The sequence below is a fragment of the Taurulus bubalis genome (assembly GCF_910589615.1).
Source record: "Taurulus bubalis genome assembly, chromosome: 7".
Lineage (NCBI taxonomy): Eukaryota > Metazoa > Chordata > Actinopteri > Perciformes > Cottidae > Taurulus > Taurulus bubalis.
In genome coordinates this window covers 5,912,680-5,933,558 of record NC_136595.1, presented here as the reverse complement: position 1 = coordinate 5,933,558, position 20,879 = coordinate 5,912,680, and the positions used below count along the sequence as shown (strand labels likewise).

The 20,879-nt window shown below is 42.3% G+C and overlaps 1 protein-coding gene across 1 annotated transcript in view; it reads right to left on the bottom strand.

Moving 5' to 3' along the window:
• The window catches only part of bcar3 (BCAR3 adaptor protein, NSP family member), a gene marked incomplete at its 5' end in the record, with an annotated part of 60,111 nt that overhangs the window by 24,017 nt on the left and 15,215 nt on the right, over positions 1 to 20,879 (bottom strand). Inside the window, 3 exons of the mRNA XM_079221390.1 lie at positions 6,030 to 6,072; positions 11,187 to 11,438; positions 12,144 to 12,339. Of these exons, the coding sequence (XP_079077516.1) occupies positions 6,030 to 6,072; positions 11,187 to 11,438; positions 12,144 to 12,339 (491 nt within the window). The remainder of the gene's footprint in view (positions 1 to 6,029; positions 6,073 to 11,186; positions 11,439 to 12,143; positions 12,340 to 20,879) is intronic.

Genomic DNA, 20,879 nt, shown 5'->3' with positions numbered 1-20,879 from the left:
TGAACTATCATAGTTCACAATAGGCGAGATGGAAGTTTGTAGTTTGTCCTGTTCAGACGGGAGGAGGTGTGATGTAATGGAGAGAGGTGAAGCTCTCTAGCAGCTCGCAGTGAGAATACGTCGGGGAGCAGTTAGAGACTATACCATCGACAATCATTTGAGATAGTCCCGTTGCAAGAAGGGCAACCACGACTCTGACGCCAACATAGAATCCTGCTTTAAGTAGACCTTTAGTACAGCGAAACCACCGAGGTCTGGCCTGAACCTCAGCAGCTGGATCGACATCCTGAGGTGTATTCTCATCTGTGTGATCCTCAGGTGTGTTCTCATCTGTGTGATGCTCAGGTGTGTTATCATCTGTGTGATCCTCAGGTGTGTTCACCAGGAGGCTCTCAGATGAGCCTGTATTTTCTACAGAAATACAGCATTCTTCTCTCCAATTCTGATCACCAGCAAGTTTTAGCTCCTCCTGCCTCATCTTGAGCTGGTCTTTAAGATCAAGGATTGATTGTTGTTGTTCAGCTGTCAGAGACTTACATTCAGCGAGCTCATTACCCATGATCTCATTCTGATCGCCAGCAAGTTTTAGCTCCTCCTGCCTCATCTTGAGCTGGTCTTTAAGATCATAGATTGATTGTTGTTTGTCAGCTGTCAGAGACTTAAATTCAGTGAGCTCATTACCCATGATCTCATTCTGATGGCCAGCAATTTTGTTCTCTTCCTGCCTCATCTTGAGTTGGTCTTTGAGATCATAGATTGATTGTTGTTGTTCAGCTGTCAGAGACTTAAGTTCAGCGAGTTCATTACCCATGACCTCATTCTGATGGCCAGCAAGTTTTAGCTCTTCCTGCCTCATCTTGAGCTGGTCTTTAAGATCAAGGATTGATTGTTGTTTGTCAGCTGTCAGAGACTTCAATTCAGCGAGCTCATTGCCCATCCTCTCATTCTGATGGCCATCAAGTTTTAGCTTCTCCTGCCTCATCTTGAGCTGGTCTTTAAGATCATAGATTGATTGTTGTTTGTCAGCTGTCAGAGACTTAAATTCAGCGAGTTCATTACCCATGATCTCATTCTGATCGCCAGCAAGTTTTAGCTCCTCCTGCCTCATCTTGAGCTGGTCTTTAAGATCAAGGATTGATTGTTGTTGTTTTGCTGTCAGAGACTTAAATTCAGCGAGCTCATTGCCCATCCTCTCATTCTGAAGGCCATTTAGTTTGAGCTCCTCCTGCCTCATCTTGAGCTGTTCTTTAAGATCATAGATTGATTGTTGTTTGTCAGCTGTCAGAGACTTCAATTCAGCGAGCTCATTACCCATGATCTCATTTTGATGGCCAGCAATTTTGTTCTCCTCCTGCCTCATCTTGAGCTGGTCTTTGAGATCATAGATTGATTGTTGTTGTTCAGCTGTCAGAGACTTAAGTTCAGCGAGCTCCTTACCCATGCTCTCATTCTGCACACTTAGAAAAGTCTCCTTTTTCGGAAAATCCTTTGTTGCTTGCTTCAATTGTTTTAGCTTTGCCATATATTTGTCAATGGTCTGTTTCTGTGCTTCTACTACCTCATCTTTATCCCTGATGGCTCTGTGACATTCTCTTACTTTACATTGAAAGTCCTGCACTGTTAACCACAAATCTCCATTGTCTTTTAGATTTTTCTTGTTCAGAGATTCGAGGTTGGCCTCACTAGCAGTCAGGGTTTTCTTACTTTCCTGTAGATCTTCAATTTCTGCCTGCAGATTAATATTCTTTGCTGTTAGACTGTTTTTCTCCAATTCACTCTGGCCCAGTTTATCAGCAATGACCTTATTCTGCTTGATTAGAGAGGTCTTGATGTCCTCGGAATCCTGAACAGTGGCCAACAGGTTTTGTATTTTTGTGTTCAGTGTCTTCTTTAGGTGTTTTATTTTGGCAGCCATGTCATCTTTTGACAGCTCAAGGCCATCAACAGTTGCCTTCAGACTGGTAATCTCTGTTTGGTTTTGATTCTTCAGAGATTCAAGTTGGGCTACCTGAGCAATCATATGGTTATTGTTACTCGATTCCAACTCCTTCTCTTCCAGCTTTCTTGCGAGCCTGACCATTTCCTCCCTCGCTTCGCTTAAGTCTGATTCAAGGAAACGTATTTCTGATTCCTGCACCGTATACGCCCTTTCAGTCCTAATCCTGGTTTCATATAATTCTGTGTCCCTAATTTCACATTCATTTTTCAACTCTTCATTTGATCTAAAGAGCTCTGTCTGGGACTTACGCAATTGTGTTTTAAGACTCATGTTTTCCTTTTCAAGATACTCCCATGAAAATACTTGATGTAATTCCTCCATCTCCGGATCGCCCAGAGTAGTGCGTAAATAATTTTGAGACATTTCGTTCTCAAACACTTCTCGGTTACCTGCCTTGGCGGTAAGGCACCAAACGGTTGTTGGCCAACCGCCAATAACCCGTAAAGAAGAAGAAGTAGGTTACTTGCTTGTGTTCAATACAGCCAAAAGAAACTCTGGGTTACGGAGTTTCTGGACTAAGGTGCCTTTGATCGTCGAATCTCTGACGTCACGTCGCGCGCCTTTTGTGTCATAATTCTGCGACACAGCGGCTGTGACTAGGCGGTCCCGTTTACTGAGAAATGAAGATTTAAATCGACATGAGGCAGCTATCTCTTTTACACGTAGGAACAAGGAACCTTATAACGTCACCGTTTTGTTAAAATTATCGATAAATTACGGGAGTTAGGAAGAGGCACGCGCGCTCACGTTACAGCAGCCGATGCGCTGTTAGCAGCATCCGACGGGGTTTTAACTGCCATAAATATTATTCATGTCATTATTTATTTATGGCTTGTTTACATCGTATTATTTGTACAACTTGTTTCTTGAATATTACTTATATTTGTATTTACAATTGATAGGAACTATCTTTACGTCCCATGTTGTGCTGGGACACATTTAGGTGTGACTCCTGAAGACATGCAGCGGTAGAAGTTGTTAGCACGCCACTCAAATATTTAAATTAAAGTGACAATGAAGTGTTGATTTCTTCAAGATTATAGTTGTTTTCCCTCGGTTGTGTGCAGCCAGCGAGCTGAGTTATTTATGTTAATGATCGTCGCGCATATTTTACGTAAAAACAGTTTATTGTGTAACGTGAACGCCAACTTGTTTTGTGTATGTTGAAATGTGCTTAAACAGTTCGAGTGTGGTGTTGACTGAGGCGCACGTGACACTAATAAATCCATCAGTAACAGAAGAACTAGGGTGTCGTGTATTTCCTGGAGGGAGTGAAAACTTATAAAGGACTTTAAAGGGCTGTGTGTAGCCAAGTAACATAACAGTGTTTAACACGATATTATGGGGCATTAATGTAAGTGATTTTGTGCTATTGATCATTCATTATTCAATTGATTTACTTAAGAAGAGGATTTGTTTTGTTTGTGTGCATTTAATAAAGCTTGCATATGGAGTGAAGTTTTAGATTCTGCAACATTTCCAAATCTTTATAATGCCTACTTTATTTTGAAGGGTTCATTTAAAAGACTGTAACCTAATTCAGCATATTCTATTCTCAAGTATTTTTGTAAAATATTTGTTGTAAACTGCACTGCTTATTTAAGACAACTCGATTGTGTGCAGGATACTTTAAAATACTTTAAAATGTCACAACCAAAAAGAGTCGGTATGAAGGAGCACTCGTAGAACAAGTAACAGACGGATGAGTCTAGATAAGAATTGCAGAAAGAAAAAACAAGAGCTACTACTTCGCTTTGACAGTATTTAGGAACGCTGGAAAGCTTTAACTAAGGTGGCTAAGAAGCCAGTTACAAAACAGGATCCCATTAACATCTTACAAGAAGACATCAGCACTATTCAAAGGGAATTATCTGAACTGCAGATACTTGCAGACCAAGAAGCAGCTGCATTAACTCATCGTCTTCAAGAAGAGAAGAGGAGAGACAAGAAGCTCCCTTCTTAAAGAAATGGCAAGAAGAGAATGCTGCAAGAAAAAAGTCTGGAGAAGACTTGAAAAGAGAGCTTGGACGTTTAGAGGAGCTAAAAGGACTGGATGCAGCCAGAGCAAGGCTTCAAGTCTATGATGAGGTTGAGTTCTAGCCAGACCAAAGGCTTAGTCCACATACGTCTGAGCTGCCTACGCTTGAGCAAGCAGTTGATCAGGTGAACCCACATCGATGGCCGGATCGCTCTAAACAATGCAAGGCTCACTGCATAGTTCCTGTACTTTTGACCCTTCCACAGGATATGACCCAGATTGTGTGTGTGCGTGTGCGTGCATGGACATCTGTGTGTGCTTTCCATCCACAGTGGCAATGCAAACACACCTGGAGTACCACAGCTGACAGCAACACTTTCACACATATTATATAATATCTGGGATACAGTAGCTCCATTTGCGGTCGACACACACACACTCACACACACACACACACACACTCTCTGTTGACATTTGCACACAACCCTAATTTGACCAAAGAAATACACACAAGTACTGTTTGTGCATGTGTGTGTGCAGAGTTGAATGTGTGGCCGTGCAGGTTTGAGTGTGTGTGTGTGTGTGTGTGTGTGTGTGTGTGTGTGTGTGTGTGTGTGTGTGTGTGTGTGTGTGTGTGTGTGTGTGGTTTGCTCCTCCATGTTCTCGTGGGAAGGACTGAGTTTGCTTTTCAGACTGAGGTGTCAGCAACGGAGAAGAGAGGAGAGATGGAGAAGCACCATCTGAATATGTTTGTGTAGGTAGGACTACTTTGCACTGTTAAGTGTAGTGCATAATGTTTAAACAATGGTTATAGTTTAGCTTCACTTTGTTAATAAGATGTCTGTGCAGAGGTTTTATTTTGTTTGAATTTCATTTGTCCTCACATGGGGAGAGAGAGCAAAAAGCTCGTGGACGCTTTCAGTTACAGCACCAGATGGAAAACTGAATTTCTGCATAAATACATTAACAATAACTAAAATGTGTTTCTCGGCATGTTGCCTTTCCATTTCTGTTCTCTCCCCCCCTATTACATGTTGGAGAAATAAATAACTAAATCACTATTTAAAACAGACAATATCATAATATTTGATTGCAGAATACATAAACAAATATTATTATTTTAGTATTTTGTGCCAATGTTCAGTACTTGGCAGCGTGTGATTCTCAGTTATGTGGAAACCATTTTAATCGATTTTCAAAACGTATTTAGATTTCACATCATTTCATGTACGTATTTACTGTGTATTTAATATTTGCCTAGATTACATGGATTTTCCCTAATAATTAAGTGAAGCTGTACAGGGTGAGTTGAAGAAATAAGGCAAAGACATATACTGAGAGATAGAAATATAGACAGTATAACATATTGTATGTCAGATAGATGATATTGTGATAAGTGAATGATGACTTCTCTGTAATCCCCTCTACAGGGGGGCTCATGTGGTGTGTGTGTGTGTGTGTGTGTGTGTGTGTGTGTGTGTGTGTGTGTGTGTGTGTGTGTGTGTGTGTGTGTGTGTGTGTGTGTGTGAATATGATTTACAGCCGGGTGACAGCCTAAGCACAGTGGCAGACCTATGATTTAACAGGCGAATTATCCTCGTATCCCGGGGGCGATTGGATGAACGTCTCCCATGAGTGATGTTTACATTGAAGGCTGCAGAAACTGGTGAATATCATTTCACGTCCAGTTTCAGCTCATTCAGATGGTGACGAAATTCAATCACTTTTCTCAGATGTCTACTAAATGTCTAAAACTTAATTTAACCAAGCAAAGATCGAAGAAAAAAAGCGTTTAGAGTTGCAGCATTCTCACAACAGAGTGGAATCATTGTGGTTTTAAATAACTAGTAGTATTACTTATACTCCAGCTATTGGTACTGCATGCCAGTACCTCCAACACTCCTTCTTGCTACGTAACGAGCAGACTTGCACCTACGGCAATAACAATTTACTGAATCTGTGCTGCACATAGAAGGTTGCATGTGGCAGCTTCTGTGGTAGTTTAGTCGGTGTAACAAGTAAATAACAAACAAGCACATTTGCCGTTCCTACCTTCACGTAGTCCACGGTGGCGTCCGGGCCGGCAGCGGGCTCCCTGGGGAACACAGACAAAGACATGGTCCTGTTTAGTGAACACATCTTGCTCCTGGACCCGAACGGCTCGGCGCTGATCTTTGGTTCCTCTCTTCCGTTCTTGATGCAAATAAACTGCTGCGCTGGTTGTGTTGCGTCCAGGTGGGTCCCCTAAGGACGGTGCTGATGCTGCGTCTTTAGAGACCCAAACTCTGCTCAGTTTTTTTAAGAAGATGATACAGTCGCTTTGCTTTCAAAGGTCCAAATGGATGTCACTGGTCATGACAAGTGTCCATGTTTGACAGATAAGGTACAGCTGTGCTGTAAAGCTGGCGTACAGTCGACTGGAAAGGCAGAGCTGTCCTGATTGCAGTTTTTTTTCTGAAAGACAGAAGTTGAGTGGAACCAAAGCTCACACTGAACTGCTTTCAATCAGAGTCCCTCTCTTTCTGTGTCCCATTCGCAGTCTGTCTTTCCCTCTTTCTTTCTCTCAGTCAGTGGTAAACATGTTCACTCACTGCCTGCTTGACTTGGCCTCCCTCCCTCTCTCTCCCTCTCTCTCTCTCTCTCTCTCTCTCCTCCCCCACCATAACACACATCACAGCCACACGCCTGCCCTTCATAGTCCACTGACAATTTCACAGAGAGGTTAGAGCACACACATAAAAACAGCAGCATTTTCTCTTTATTTTTCCCCCGTGACATTTTTTTGCATTTTCTTTGATTTCTTCAAATAATCTCCCCAAAACAACCACATCAGCAGTTTGTCATCTGTTTCCTGAACAACCTCTCGCTCCAGTTTATTTGGCTTTTCTTGAACACTTTTGTTTAAAAGTCAGAATACACTGAACACATTTTCAGGCACTGTATTTTTGGCATTGTGTTTGTTTTGGGCAATATAAGATCCTCAAGTTGTGTTCTTTAAAGAATGCCCGTATTTATTTCCATTGCTCTCCATCGTTGCCTTACACATGTGGTACTTGAGCGTATAAATGTAGCTCTGAGTCTCTCTCTGCGGGAGGCTTACAGCCTGGGGCTCAGTGAAAGAGGTAATTAGCGCAAATCCCCGACTATGTTACCAGGGTTGGTAGTTTAAATCCCTTAAGCCTACACTGGTGTTCCCACGGGAATATTAGCACAGTCCATTACTTACCAAACCAAATATGTTTAGCTCTTAGCCCTCTCAGTTTAATGTGGCCCCAAATAATGAGTGGGATTAAGTTGTGTAACTAAACAGAAGCCTCCATTCACAACAACGTACGCTCATTACTCAGAGACGGCGGAGCGCTCCGGCCTCTCCATCAACCTCAGGGGTCGGCAGCATGATGTCTCTTTGCAGAGCTGAGGACGCTCGGCGTACGGCAACCGACCCGGTTCCAGGTCTAAACATAATAATCCAACGTATCCTGACACCGCCCACGGCGTATCAACACGAATCGTCCTCACAGCAGAGGACACATCAGTTGTTGCTGGAGGAACAACTGTCTGACGGCGCCGGGGGTGTTACTATTGGATACTACTAGCTCCTGGGAAAGTTTTCCCCGTCAACTGTATACATTTGAAGTGCTCTGCAGACCAGCATCTATTCCACCATGTAGTTTACTTTCTAAAAATCTATAAATTACAATGAGCCAGTAGGTATCTGCTACTTCATTCACAAGTACAGGGGGATCCATTCATTACTAGAGCTGGAACTATTATTTTCATAATCAAATTCCTCTCTCCCCAGTTTTTTGATTCGTTAGCCTCTAAAATATTTTTTAAATGATGATGTAAATATAATTTTAATCACAATGTTCCAAGCCCGAGGTGATTTATATCCAATGTTTTGTGTTGTGCCTTATTTTGTCCTGATACATGTAGTTTCTCGCAACTTGCATCATATTAGTGGCATAAAATGCTGCATGTATAAGGCTTAAGAAAAAAGGGGGGAAATCAATTGATTGGTGCATCAGAAAATATCTTTCATTAGTGGTTTATGTTATAGTGAGGAGGGAAAGGTGCTCACAGTTCTTCACCGTTGCCGAGGATGAAGGAGACGAACGATGAAGAGAAGGATGAGGAGGAAGAGCGCAGGACGTTTCTGTGGTCTCAAATGTAAATGAGAATCAGACATTCAGTTTGACACTGACCACACTTATTGCAGTGGCTCGTGTTGCTTTGTTGGCTGGACCTTTGTTTGACCCCAAAACCTTCACCACTCCGACCACCTGGCCCTCGTAACCCTGTCTGAGGTGGTGCGATGAGAATCCCCACATACCAGACAACACCCATACGCTCCTGTAGCTGAATGTGCTACGACTGAGGGAAATTCCCTCTGCTCCTCATGGAGGTCAAAGGTCGAGCCCTCAAACTGAGCAGCAGCCCCCTGGAGCTGATGGAGATCCCCTGCGTTTAAACCCGGGTCGTCAAGTGAAGGATGACGTCCCCGCCCCGCATCTTGAATAATCTGTATTCTCCCTGATAACGTGTTGTTTGCCCGACTGCAGCACTAAAATAACTGAAGCAAAGTAGAGTGAGAGTGAGATACACAAGCTGACCACAGCTAACTTTGCCTTTTTTCTGCCCATATTGCTGAAACAGCATCAGACACTGGGTTTTTCTGCTTCTGCGACCACAAAACTGACCTGCAACACGGGCGGAGACAGAGCTCTGAGGGCAGAACGAGTGGAAGCGAGCGAGAAGGGAAAAAAAAACACAAGCAGGGAGGGCAGCAGCAGGCTGCACTCGCCACAGTCTTTTTCTGGCTACTGTTGTTCTTTGTGCTTCACCACACAATACTCAGCACGACCACAGCTGGCTGTCGAGAGTGACTGCACCATATTTCTGTGTGTGGGAGAGAGCAAGAGAGAGAGAGAGAGAGAGAGAGAGGGATGAGCAAAGGAGAGCGCTCATGAGCAGCATGCAGGTCTGCAGGCAGCCTCCAGAGGTCAGTGTGTTTTCATAAAGAAGATCCACAGACTCAGTGCAAAGTCAGTGTTTGCTGTGTTTGTGTTTCCAATCCACACGATTAACCTCTGTGCTGTCAGTCGACATGAAGTGAATGTACAGTACTAAAAGGACATTGTGTAAGGAAGTAAACACAATATTTTTGATTTTCCAAAGTGTCCTTCACTGCTTTCTGGAGTCGTGTCCCAATTCCATAAATAAATATAAATGTCTCCTTTTGAATATGTAGGTGTAGATACGATAAATACTCAAAACACTTAAAAAATTGCTCAAAGCTGCAGAACATTCACACGAGTTGTCTGACAGCTCATGGAACACCCAAGCGAATTGTTTAATAAATATTAAAGCTTAGTTATGATCCAAACACACTCGACAGATACATGGGTCCGTTTCTTTAGCGTCTCATGTTGAGGAAATGAAAAGCCTCTCTTCCCCTCTCATTCCTCTCTGCGCTGCTCCTCCCCTCCTCCTCTCCTGGTGGTCCGCTCAGCGGCCCACGGAGGTCAACAGAGAGACACGCTGACCAATCGGAGGCTAGTGCAACATAAGGTCAGGGGTCATAGGTCAGCTGACAGCATGAGCAATGGAAAGTCAAGACCGACCAGTGGTTACGTACTTATGGAAAACCCAACTGGGACATGTGTGTCGTTTCAAAACAGCAACAGTGAGCGGGGAGAGAAGTTTTGAATTGTATAATGCTTCAGGTTGCTTTAACCACATCAGGACATGTATTATTGAACATGTGACATGTTCTTTTTTTCTTTACTTCTTTACTATATCACATGCTATGGACACAATTGCACATTTCTAATCATCCTAACTTAAAATCACGAGGAAACATTTCATGGGATGAGCTGAGATGTATTATCCGTTGCATGTATTGTTATGTGAATGAAGATATACCTTTTGAAATTACAATTAAAACATTTTTTATGCAAAACCTTTCACTTAGGAGCAAGAAGTTGATTTTCATTAAGTTAAAAAAAGCGATCAAATATCTATGGACACAGTGAGATTAATCTCTCTGGCCTGCCGTTGTTTGCATATAAGGGTCTTCTTAGTATTTGTGAGGCCATTAGTGGGTTAATTAAATTATGACCAAGTGCTGCCCTTTAAACTTCAAGCTGCTTGAAGTCCGGCCAACATTAGCTGAGTTATAAAGAACGACACCCGCGAGCCAAGACCAGAAAGCAATCTCTTTTCTCGTGATGCATTTTAAGAACAAAAAGTGAAGGTTAGAAACACACTTGACTCTACAATACCCATATAAAATGAACCAGTGTGAGAGAATGACGCTTCGTTATTTTTGCCACTTGCACGGCTTGAATCTGACCTGGACAAATTGTCCTGCTGTGTGTCAGCGGTGTATGAAATGTATCCAGCATGGAGGCAGAAAGATGGAGAGGGCAGACAAAGAGCTCTCAGTAATCTGTGATCTGTCCTGCCACACCCTGACCTACAAAGGTAACCCAACTACTGGGGGCTACGCACACGCACCCACACCCACACACACACACACACACACACACACACACACACACACACACACACACACACACAGCTGGCTACATCAGATACTGTCCGTCGTAACTCTACACTAAAGATGGAAAGATGGGAGGACATGATGAAGAATGAGGTGTGCGCGTTGCCTCTGAAGTCTGAACTGCTCCACCTCCTCGGGGCTCTTTACCAACTCGCCTTTCTCTGTGCAACTCCAAACTCTCTGTGTGGGTCTGTCTGAAGAAGCACGCTATACAATTTGTTCAGGATAATGGGTTGACTAGGATTTATTTCATCGAATTATCGGTCTTTATGCCTTTTTTCATGCTGAATTACTTATTTACAAGCATCTTATGAGCACATTTTGGGTAAAAACAAGATTTAAAGTGGTGCTTTCGTGTGATTCTTTGTGGAGACCTCATCTATAAGTCAGGCCAGACAGCCCTACTTTACAGCCCTACTTTACCTTTCAGTATTTTAATTTGAAAAGGAACATTTTCGGAGGAGTGTAAAGAATTGTGTCACCCTTCAGTCGATAATTAAAGGTAAAGCAACGTATAAAAACAGGTCACTGCACTTTTCTATGAACCGTGATGACAAAATCCCAATTGTACATATTGGAAAAGCAGTTCCGTTTATCAATAAATAGAACAACATGGACATATTCATGTGTGTTCATGTGTTTACCTGTAACCGTGACAGTCATCGATGATATTTTGGACCAGCGGAGAGGTCATGGGTTGATGGGCGTGTCCAGGGACCAGCGATTTCCCCCAAGGTATCTGTTGCGTTGGATTGGCTCTGGGGTCCCAGGTGTAGTTTCCATGCGTGAGGCTGGCCCCGCCTCTCTTGCGTCGAGGCAGCGTCCCGTGAATGGAGACCGGCTGGTAGGAAGAAGTGGACAGATCTGATAGGCCGCTGCCCTGCCCTGCAGGGAGACTGGGGGGGCAAATGACACAAGGGGAGAGACGAATAAGACTACATAATGCATTGAAGTAAGTTAAAACACCCTGAACCTTTGAGAAGACTCTATACTTTGAGAAAAAAACCTTCCAGTTAGGATTTTATCCTCTTTTTCTTTCTTTTTTTTTAAATCAAATTTGTATTGATTTTCTGGATATGCATATAAAGAAAATATGTCCACAATACATGTACATAAAGATACACATGCACATATTCATACAAATAATAATAAATACAAATACAAATAGATACATAAGGGTATACATGTGTATACAAACACATGTGTATACACACACATACACACATATACACCCCTTATATAAACATGTACACATATGCATATATATATATATATATATATATATATATATATATATATATATATATATATATATATATGCATATATTATGTATTCTAGCTATTGACAGTTCCATGTTCCATGTTCACCACATCAAGATAACTAGCTACCCACTGGGGTTTCGTAAGGATTTTATCCTCTTAAAACTTTGAACAAGCCGACACAGGGCATAAATGTGATGCTGTCAAAGGCATTGAAGGTGTTTGATGCTGCTCACTGTACACAGACTAACATATTAAGCTCTCACACACCGCGCATCCTGCTCACAGTCTTTGGAGACGTTTTGATTGTGCTGCGAGCCACTGGTGGTCAGCCAACTCACCCAGATCTGGAGCTGAGGAGGTCCATGGAGGAGGCGAGCGAGGCTTGGAGGCCCCTGGAGGAGCAGGTGTTGCTGCTGGGGACACCCAGGGAGTTGGAGGGTAGTCCAGGGTGTGCAGGGCCTCCTCCCAGGGAGTGGTGTGCATGGTGGGACCTGGGCAGACTGGCAAAACGCCCCTCTGCCATCATCCTCAACTCTGGAAAGAAACACATATAGAAATTAAAAAATCTGATGTATTGGCCTTGATTCCTGTCAACCAGCCATTGAAAGCTCTGGATTTGAAGAGTTGATCATTGTACGTATAAAGCTTTTTAATAATTTTATTAAGGTGATACATACATAAAGAAATGTAGGTGAATTAACCTCACAGGGTGTGATATAGCCTAACATACAGTACAACCTGGGGAACACAGTTATGTAACCATAGGAAGACAAGACGGAAAGGAGAACATTTCTGTGAAGACATATGATCTGAAACACACAAACACACACCGAGGTCCTCACTGAGATGAAATATGATGATACATGATCCAGTACAACAGGTGGCCTCCCATCACCACCACAAGGCTCACATACTGCACATCAACATGCATACCCAATCTACAGCAACTCATGGCCTGCAGGGAAATACAGCTTCTGATTACATAACATTAAACCAGTAGCTTCAGCTAAGTAATGGTACTCTGCCTGTGTGCATGTCGGAAAACCTTTATAGTGTATGTGTTGTTTACATCAAATACAATCATTTTACAAAACAATTATGTAACACCATACACAAAACTTACTTTTCTTTGTTTTTGGAGAATGTAAGTAAAAGACACTTCCCCAGTACTGCACTATTTTTAAGACTTGATGTTATCACAATATTTCAGTGAAAGGTTTTGAAAGCTACACAAGCGATATTTCCAACGATAATCAAACAATTCTAGATAAATTTAAAAAAATGTATTCCAAGCTACAAATATATACATATATATATACATATATATATATATATATATATATATATATATATATATATATATATATATATATATATATATATATATATATATATATATATATATTAAGTACTTAGGAGAGCATTAGTACACTGTACAGAAGGATGACTTGTCAACCTCTCAAGTCATAACACTGACTGGACTAAAGACTGGAGTCCAGCAGTTGTAGTTTTTACATGATGCTTGGCTCAAAGCCAATACAAATGTCACCAGACAATGTGAGAAGAGAACAGAGGTCTGACCTTCTGCTTCAGTTTCAACAGACTCTGAATGTCACAATGAATGCTTGAAGTTCTCTAAATACCAGCGAGGCACTTCAAACCAGATTCTTCTCCAGACTTCTTAACACAAAAGGCGTTACCAAGAAGCAGCACCGACGGCACACAACTTTCTTTGCTAATGAGCTTGATTTTGTAAGACAGACAGACACGCAGAATTACCACATTTCATGTATGTATGTATGTACAGTATGTATGCATGTTTGTATGTATGTATGTATGTACAGTATGTATGTAAAATGACGAACGTAATAAAGTTTAAGTTTAAGTTTCAGATGAACCGGACAGATCGGTTGGCAGCGATGGAAAACAGTGGCCAGGTTCTTGATTAAATCCCCTGTGATGATGAATGGACAGCCCGCTCTCATCTGCTCTGAATCACTCAGCATGCAGCAGTTAGTCATACTGTAAACACTAAAATACCATCAGCTGACGGACATGTTGGTAGACAGGGTGGTACGAGATCCCACAAACACTCCCTGTTTCTAATCTCACCAAAGAATCTGACACAAACAACTATGCTGGTGTTTGTTATTGTGTCTATTTGGACAACCTGATTGCGATCAGGGAAAGTATAGGCTGCAGAGGAAGCTGTGGGGGTTGTGTAGTACTCATAGCACTCAGACGCCCTTTCGCCCTGAAGAAGAGGCAATGTTTAGCACCGAGGCGATCGACGCGGCTCCTGGTTAAACAATATTTGGATTTCAAAGGTAAAAATCGTCTGTCAATGCTGTGAATTAGTTTCAGCATGTGAATTGAATGCAAATAAATGATCTCCTTATTTGATGAAGTTAAGTGTCATTAGTGGTATTCAACCAGATGCAGTTGCTTTTGTCTTGGCAATCAGGACAAGAAAAAACAAACCATTGCATTAAAAGTAAAATTAAAGTCCATGCATCAACAGAGGAGTTGAAATATACACAAAGTGTGTGTGATACATACAGTATAGACACAAAGGCAACAGTTGCACGTTGTTGTAAGAGTATTATTTAAGACTAAGGGCCATAATAAACTTCTTTTTCCAGACTAATAATTAGCGTAGACAGTTATTGGACCTACGGTTGGAGGTATTTTGTACAAGTACAAACGTAGAGCTTATGTACATGGGTAACCTGCCTGGCATGATTTTATATATCCTGGGCACTGCAAATGAGGACTATCCGACCCGATTGTACAATGTGCAGTGATGAGTCCTATGTTTTGAGCTATATCTCAAAGCAGCATGATAAAGCGGGTCAAGTAAGGCCAGAGTAGTGAGACAAGCTAATCTGTAATGGGCTCAGCGTAGCGATACAAGCCTGTAACCAGCCGGTTACCTGAGGACAGAGAGGAACATGACTTTAATTAGGGAATGAAACTGAAAGGAACACTCAGAACATGTTGGTTTTTATTATGCTTGTCTGCCTTCTTGCTTAAAGTCAGATAAAATCAACTTAATCTACATAGATTAGAGCTTGTCCAGGACCTGTTAGCCTAGCCTAGCACATAGTAAGCTAGCCTACACCAGAAGAGGAAACGCACGCCGTTCAATGTTTCTGAAAACGTTCAGTTTCCATGTATATTATTGTTAGTTAGCAAGCTAGCCAATAGATACACAAATCAAAGTGGTTTGGTTTCCTGTTCCTAGCTGGAATAGCACATTCGATGTGTAAGAAAGGCCCACGCTGCCTTTCTAAGAGGTCATCTTCCATGAAGCCAGGCTTGTTGTCTTCCCTGCTTCCATTGTGCTAAACTAAAGTATGTCATGAAGCTCTGCATGACATGAACAGGGAGGATATTATATATATTTTCATCTAACTCCAGTTAGAAAGAAAACAGGCTCATTTCCTGATATGTTGGGACCACTTCCTCCAGTGAAATATTGTTGTGAAATGACTGAACACTGTGAGAAGCGCCTTTTCTGAATAACTTGTACATCTGCTGCTCAGTACTGAACAACTGGATGATAGAAAATCATATATGTACATATGTCATATATAAGATATGCAAAACACAAGCATTAAAACATGCTTGTCGCTATTCTCTCTGCAGGAGTTTTTAAGTCTAATGTATGATTCTGTTTCACAAGAAAAGCACATAACTCTGGTATGTCCATTTGTGATGTGAGAGTGCGTTCGTATCTCTTACAAACAACCCTTTTCCCCGAGACACTGAGAGCACATTAACCAATCAGGTTCTACTTTGCCAAGTTACTTACAATCTGTGAATTGATTAGCGACAGCTGCTGTAATGTTATTCATTTCCACTGGCCAAAGCAACAGATTACATTCAGAGCCCTGCTACCTCAGTTTTATACAAGGCTCTGTTTTGTAAATACAAAAAAAAAACATCAAGGAGATATAAAATGTTTCACAAAAGATCGATAAGCTTTGGAGCTTAGTGAATACAGAAAACCAAGAATATAAAGTGGAACTAAACCCAACTCCAGCAGGAGGTCAAGGAGTCACCAGCTTGTGATGATGAATGTCAATTAAAATGCAAATAGAGGTTTTGGCAAAGGAACAGCTGTCCAGTTCAAGACTCTTCAACGTGACGAGTAAAGTGAATACTCACACACACACACACACACACACACACACACACACACACACACACACACACACACACACACACACACACACACACACACACACACACACACACACACAAACACACTGTAAAAGTCCTGCTAAGGCATGCTGGGTCAGAGTGTGGATTCCTCTGAGGGGCAGAACGACTACAGGAGGAGGAGGACTTATTATAAGACCCTCAGGCATGGTCAGCTCTGTGTGTGAGTGTGTGTGTGTGTGTGTGTGTGTGTGTGTGTGTGTGTGTGTGTGTGGCCCTGACCATCTGCCAGACACACACCCTCATCCACAGAGGAGAAAGGACTGTCTCTCACTGAGTGAAACCACAGACAGACAGCACTTACGCACATGAATACTTTGTCGATTAATCTTATGAATAAATTATTCATGCTAGGAGCTATATAGGAGGTAATTTCCACTTCGAGTGGAGGTGTGAAATTCCTACTCACTCTTCTCCTTTCACCTTTTCTCTCTCCGTCTCCCCCATCTACTCCCTCCACACTATTTATTTCACTTTTATCCCTTTCTTTCTCAACCTTTAGCCGCCCCACCCCCTCCACCCAGACATCCCCTCCTCCTTCTGTCTGTCCATCATGATGTCAGCTCTTCTCTTGCCTCCTCACTTTGTCACCTTCATTCTATCCTTTGTCCTTCCACCTCTCGTAATAATAGACTTTGCTCTTTTGATTCTCCTCTTTCTCTCTCCCTGCATCATCCTCTCCTCCCTACAGCTGTTCAGCGCCCTGCATCACACACATACACACACACATGTACACACACAAACACACACACAATTAGAAAATCTCTTCCTGCTTTGACCATGCATGTCCTATATGAAGCACTTTCAAGATTTGGATCGGCATGGAACTGTCTTAAAAAGTCAAAGGTACAAGCCTGTGAACAGAAAACAGGAGGACATTTTAATTATTTAAATGTATAAGACACAACCAATCAAAGAGCTTGCCTGCACCGTAATTGTGAGCTGAACTAATGGTCTTTTATTTACCAATCCTGTGTCAATGTTTGGAGAATGCAGCGACTACAGTTTGTTTTGTGAACGACTGCAATGACAAAGCTTTTTAAATTTAAAACAGAAAAACTGACACGAAGAAATCTTGAGAAATATAACTTATCATTATTCCACAGACTACCTTGATTCTACGCTGAGGGAGACGGAGGCTAACCTGATAACCAGATGGACATTGTGTTTGTTTCAATGGATTTCTGTTGGGCCGGATCGTGTCTTGTCCTAAGCGACGAGTAGTGATAGATGACGCCCCAATGTCATCTTCAGTCAAATTAGAAGCACAGATGTAGCAGCTGCAAGGAACAGTTAACTTAACATGTTATGTTTGTCATAATGATCAGTTATTTTGGTAAATTGACCTACAAAAACCTATGATAGCTGCTTTCATGTCATCTTTGTGGCTCTTTTTTTCATCGTTTTTCTAGCTGTAGCACCTGAAAAGATGTGGACTATAGACCGGCGGAGACAGGATTTACAACTTCTTGTCATTCACTGACATAAACATTACATATACGGCGATACAATAGATCTCTAAATAGCTAATATTGGTTTATCAGGCTCCAGTGGTCAGCAACTCAAGAGGTCTGGAACCAGGCTTCATAGAGAAGAATATACCGTGTCAAAATACTCAAAAAACCAGCAGCTCCCCCGCTAATGGACACCTGGAAACCAATGAGAAGTGTTTTCCTTGACCATGGTACAAAAGACAAAATATTCTGAAGAGAGGTTTGCAACAGCAGTGAAGACCTTGGGTTGGGAATGTCAGCACACACTCACACACACACACACACACACACACACACACACACACACACACACACACACACACACACACACACACACACACACGCATACACACACACACACGCATACACAAGGCCCTGGGTGGGAAACCAGCGCAGATTAACAGGAAGAGGAAGTGGCAGTATAAACATGTCGACGGCAGCCAGCTCATTAGAAAGGATTACTGCCAATAAAACAAATATCTCTCATGCTTCCCTTTCTCCTTTCCACTATAAACCTAATTATATCTATACTTCTGTCTCACAATGTTGGAGGACACACACTTTCCTGTTTGATGTAATGTAATGTGTCCCTGTCTCTCTCTAGCTCACCGTACACATGAACAAGTAGGAAGCAGGCTTTGCTGTTAATCCACTGAAGTAGTGGTGTTAAAAACTGGCACCTTGGGTTACTGTGCATGTAGAGGACTCAGGTTTGACTGAAGGAATCTTACAAGTCCTTTGGTTCACATAATACAAGACACACGCTCAGCAATAATATCATTTTAAAATTAAATGGAGTTAAAACAGCAACTATCACACGTTGCTTTACTGGTCTCTTGTTAAGCGTACACACACACACACACACACACACACACACACACACACACACACACACACACACACACACACACACACACACACACACACACACACGCACACACTAGTGCATTAGCAAAACCACCCCTGGCCAGAAGTGAACAATGGGAACAACTGTCACATGACCACTGGTTAGAGGCAGCCTTTGTTAGAGTGAGAGAGAGAGGGAGAGAGAGAGAGAGAGAGAGAGAGGGAGAGAGAGAGGTGTCCCTACTGCGCTCTTCTGTGCGTGGGCCCACCAGTGTGTGTGTGTGTGTGTGTGTGTGTGTGTAGTATGTATGCAACATGTTAATGAGGATTTTATTAAATCCCACAGCCATAGCTGCCATTTGTTACTGAATCTCTCTCCACCTTTACCCTCAGTGTGTGTTTATTTCACATGTCTGCAGTGACGGAGACGGACAGAGTGTGTGTGTGTCACCGATCATCACACACTCAGTCACTCAGAGAGGAAGCAGTCAGTCAGTGGTGGAAGAAGTATTTAGTTCCATAATTAAGTTAAAACAACAATAGTACCATGGAGAAGTAATCCGTTACATTTCACACCTAATATCCTAAATATCTTTAATCTGTAACTTCTAGATGCGTATTTGCTTTCTTGCAGACAGTTAGATGAGAAGATCAACACCACTCTTTTGTCTGAAGCTGGGACCAGCAGGTGATGACAGCACTGCAGGAAGTCAATGGCCTGGATAATAAATAATTCCAGCACTTGACTCCCTGTTAAACCAACAATTATCATGTTGACATTTGTCATGTTCTTGTATGGATTAGACAGGATAGGTCGTCTTTTATTTCATTTTACTTTTTAACAGCTAGCTGCTTCCACTAGGTGCTCATCATATACTTTGTACGCCTACAACTACAACATTCTCCTCTGAAATACAGTAAAGTTTAAACACAAAGTTATACTAAAGTTAGGATACCAAAATGAAACTCAAGTCATGGTCTGGAAAAATGTATTTGTTTTTTTACTTTCAACCTGTGCAGTCAGTCAGGCTTTGGGAAGTCGACGAAGACTACTGGAATACCAACCACCTCATCCCACTGGGGCAAGTAACACAACACCACACACACACACACACACACACACACACACACACACACACACACACACACACACTGCAAGTATGTGACCATCACAAAGTTAAAGCTGACCTCTGTGAATCTGACACAGACACGTTTCAGCGTTAATTAAAGGTTGAATCTCATTGGCTCGATTCTTGACACTGGGATTCAAACCCAACACTGACTAATGTCTGCAACAACCTGCTGTGTGTGTGTGTGTGTGTGTGTATCTGGATACAACATCAACACATCACACACACACACACGTCTGCCTCTGTCATCATCCCGTGGGTGGCTTGCTGTTTAAAGCTGTGTTCTCATAAGTGAAAGGTCACAGTCATTCAACCTGCCAAAGGGTTTCTTGAGCAAGGAGCCATTTGATAAGAGCCTCACATTGACTGTTTGGTTTGAGGTCATATACGACAATACATATTTATGACTTTTCAGTGTATTTATAATATCAGTGGTTGACTGAGAGAAATAAACTTCTATGAAAAGCTGTGACCTCAACCTAAACTTCAAAGGAAGCAACCCCCAAACTCACTCGAAAACATATAAAAAAGAAAACACCTTGACGAAAGCTCTTGATCTTATCTGTCATATTGCATGTAATTATTTCCTGCCACCAAACCCAGGAACCACAGTCACACCCAGTGTCTTGGGAAGGCAACTTATTGCTCAAAAAAGTCCCTGAGAAAACCCTCTAACTCACTGTAAACAATCCAACCGACGGGGATGGAGAAAGGGACCGCTGAGCGAGGAAGAGGAGTGTGGTGAGACATGCATCCACCACAGGGAGAGAAGAGAAAGAAACATGTTCTATTTCTAACTTGTAGCTCAGATAATGAGAAGACAGAAAAAACTAAAGGCGAATGAAAATGCACCCAGAGGAAAAAGATGACCATTAAGATAACTGTCTCCACACATCCCTCCACACATCTACTGTAGATGGACGCACACTCGCACATACACACACACACACACACACACACACACACACACAGACTCTCATACCTGTTAGTGTGACCTCCTGCTCCCGACCTTTGCTCTTCTTTTTCTTTTTAGATGTATACACTTCTATCAAAGCGATTCCATGTCATAGTTTGTTTGAATGACTTGAGGGGCCGACTAGCTGACCGACTGCAAGACTGCACACTCACGCTCCTTCAGACAGGCAACAACAAGTAGCGCTGCACAATCAGAAGCCCTGCCCTCCTCTTTCTCTCGCTGGGGAGTGATTTGCGAGCACACACCCCTCCTCTTTCCCCACAGTGCTTGGGAGGAGTTTTCTTTCTTTCTGTTTTAGCTGAGTTGTCTCTTGCCCCCCAACAACCCCCCAACTCCTGAACAAAACTCTCTCTGCCCTCCTCCTCCTCCTCCTCCTCCTCCTCCTCCTCCTCCTCCTCCTCCTCC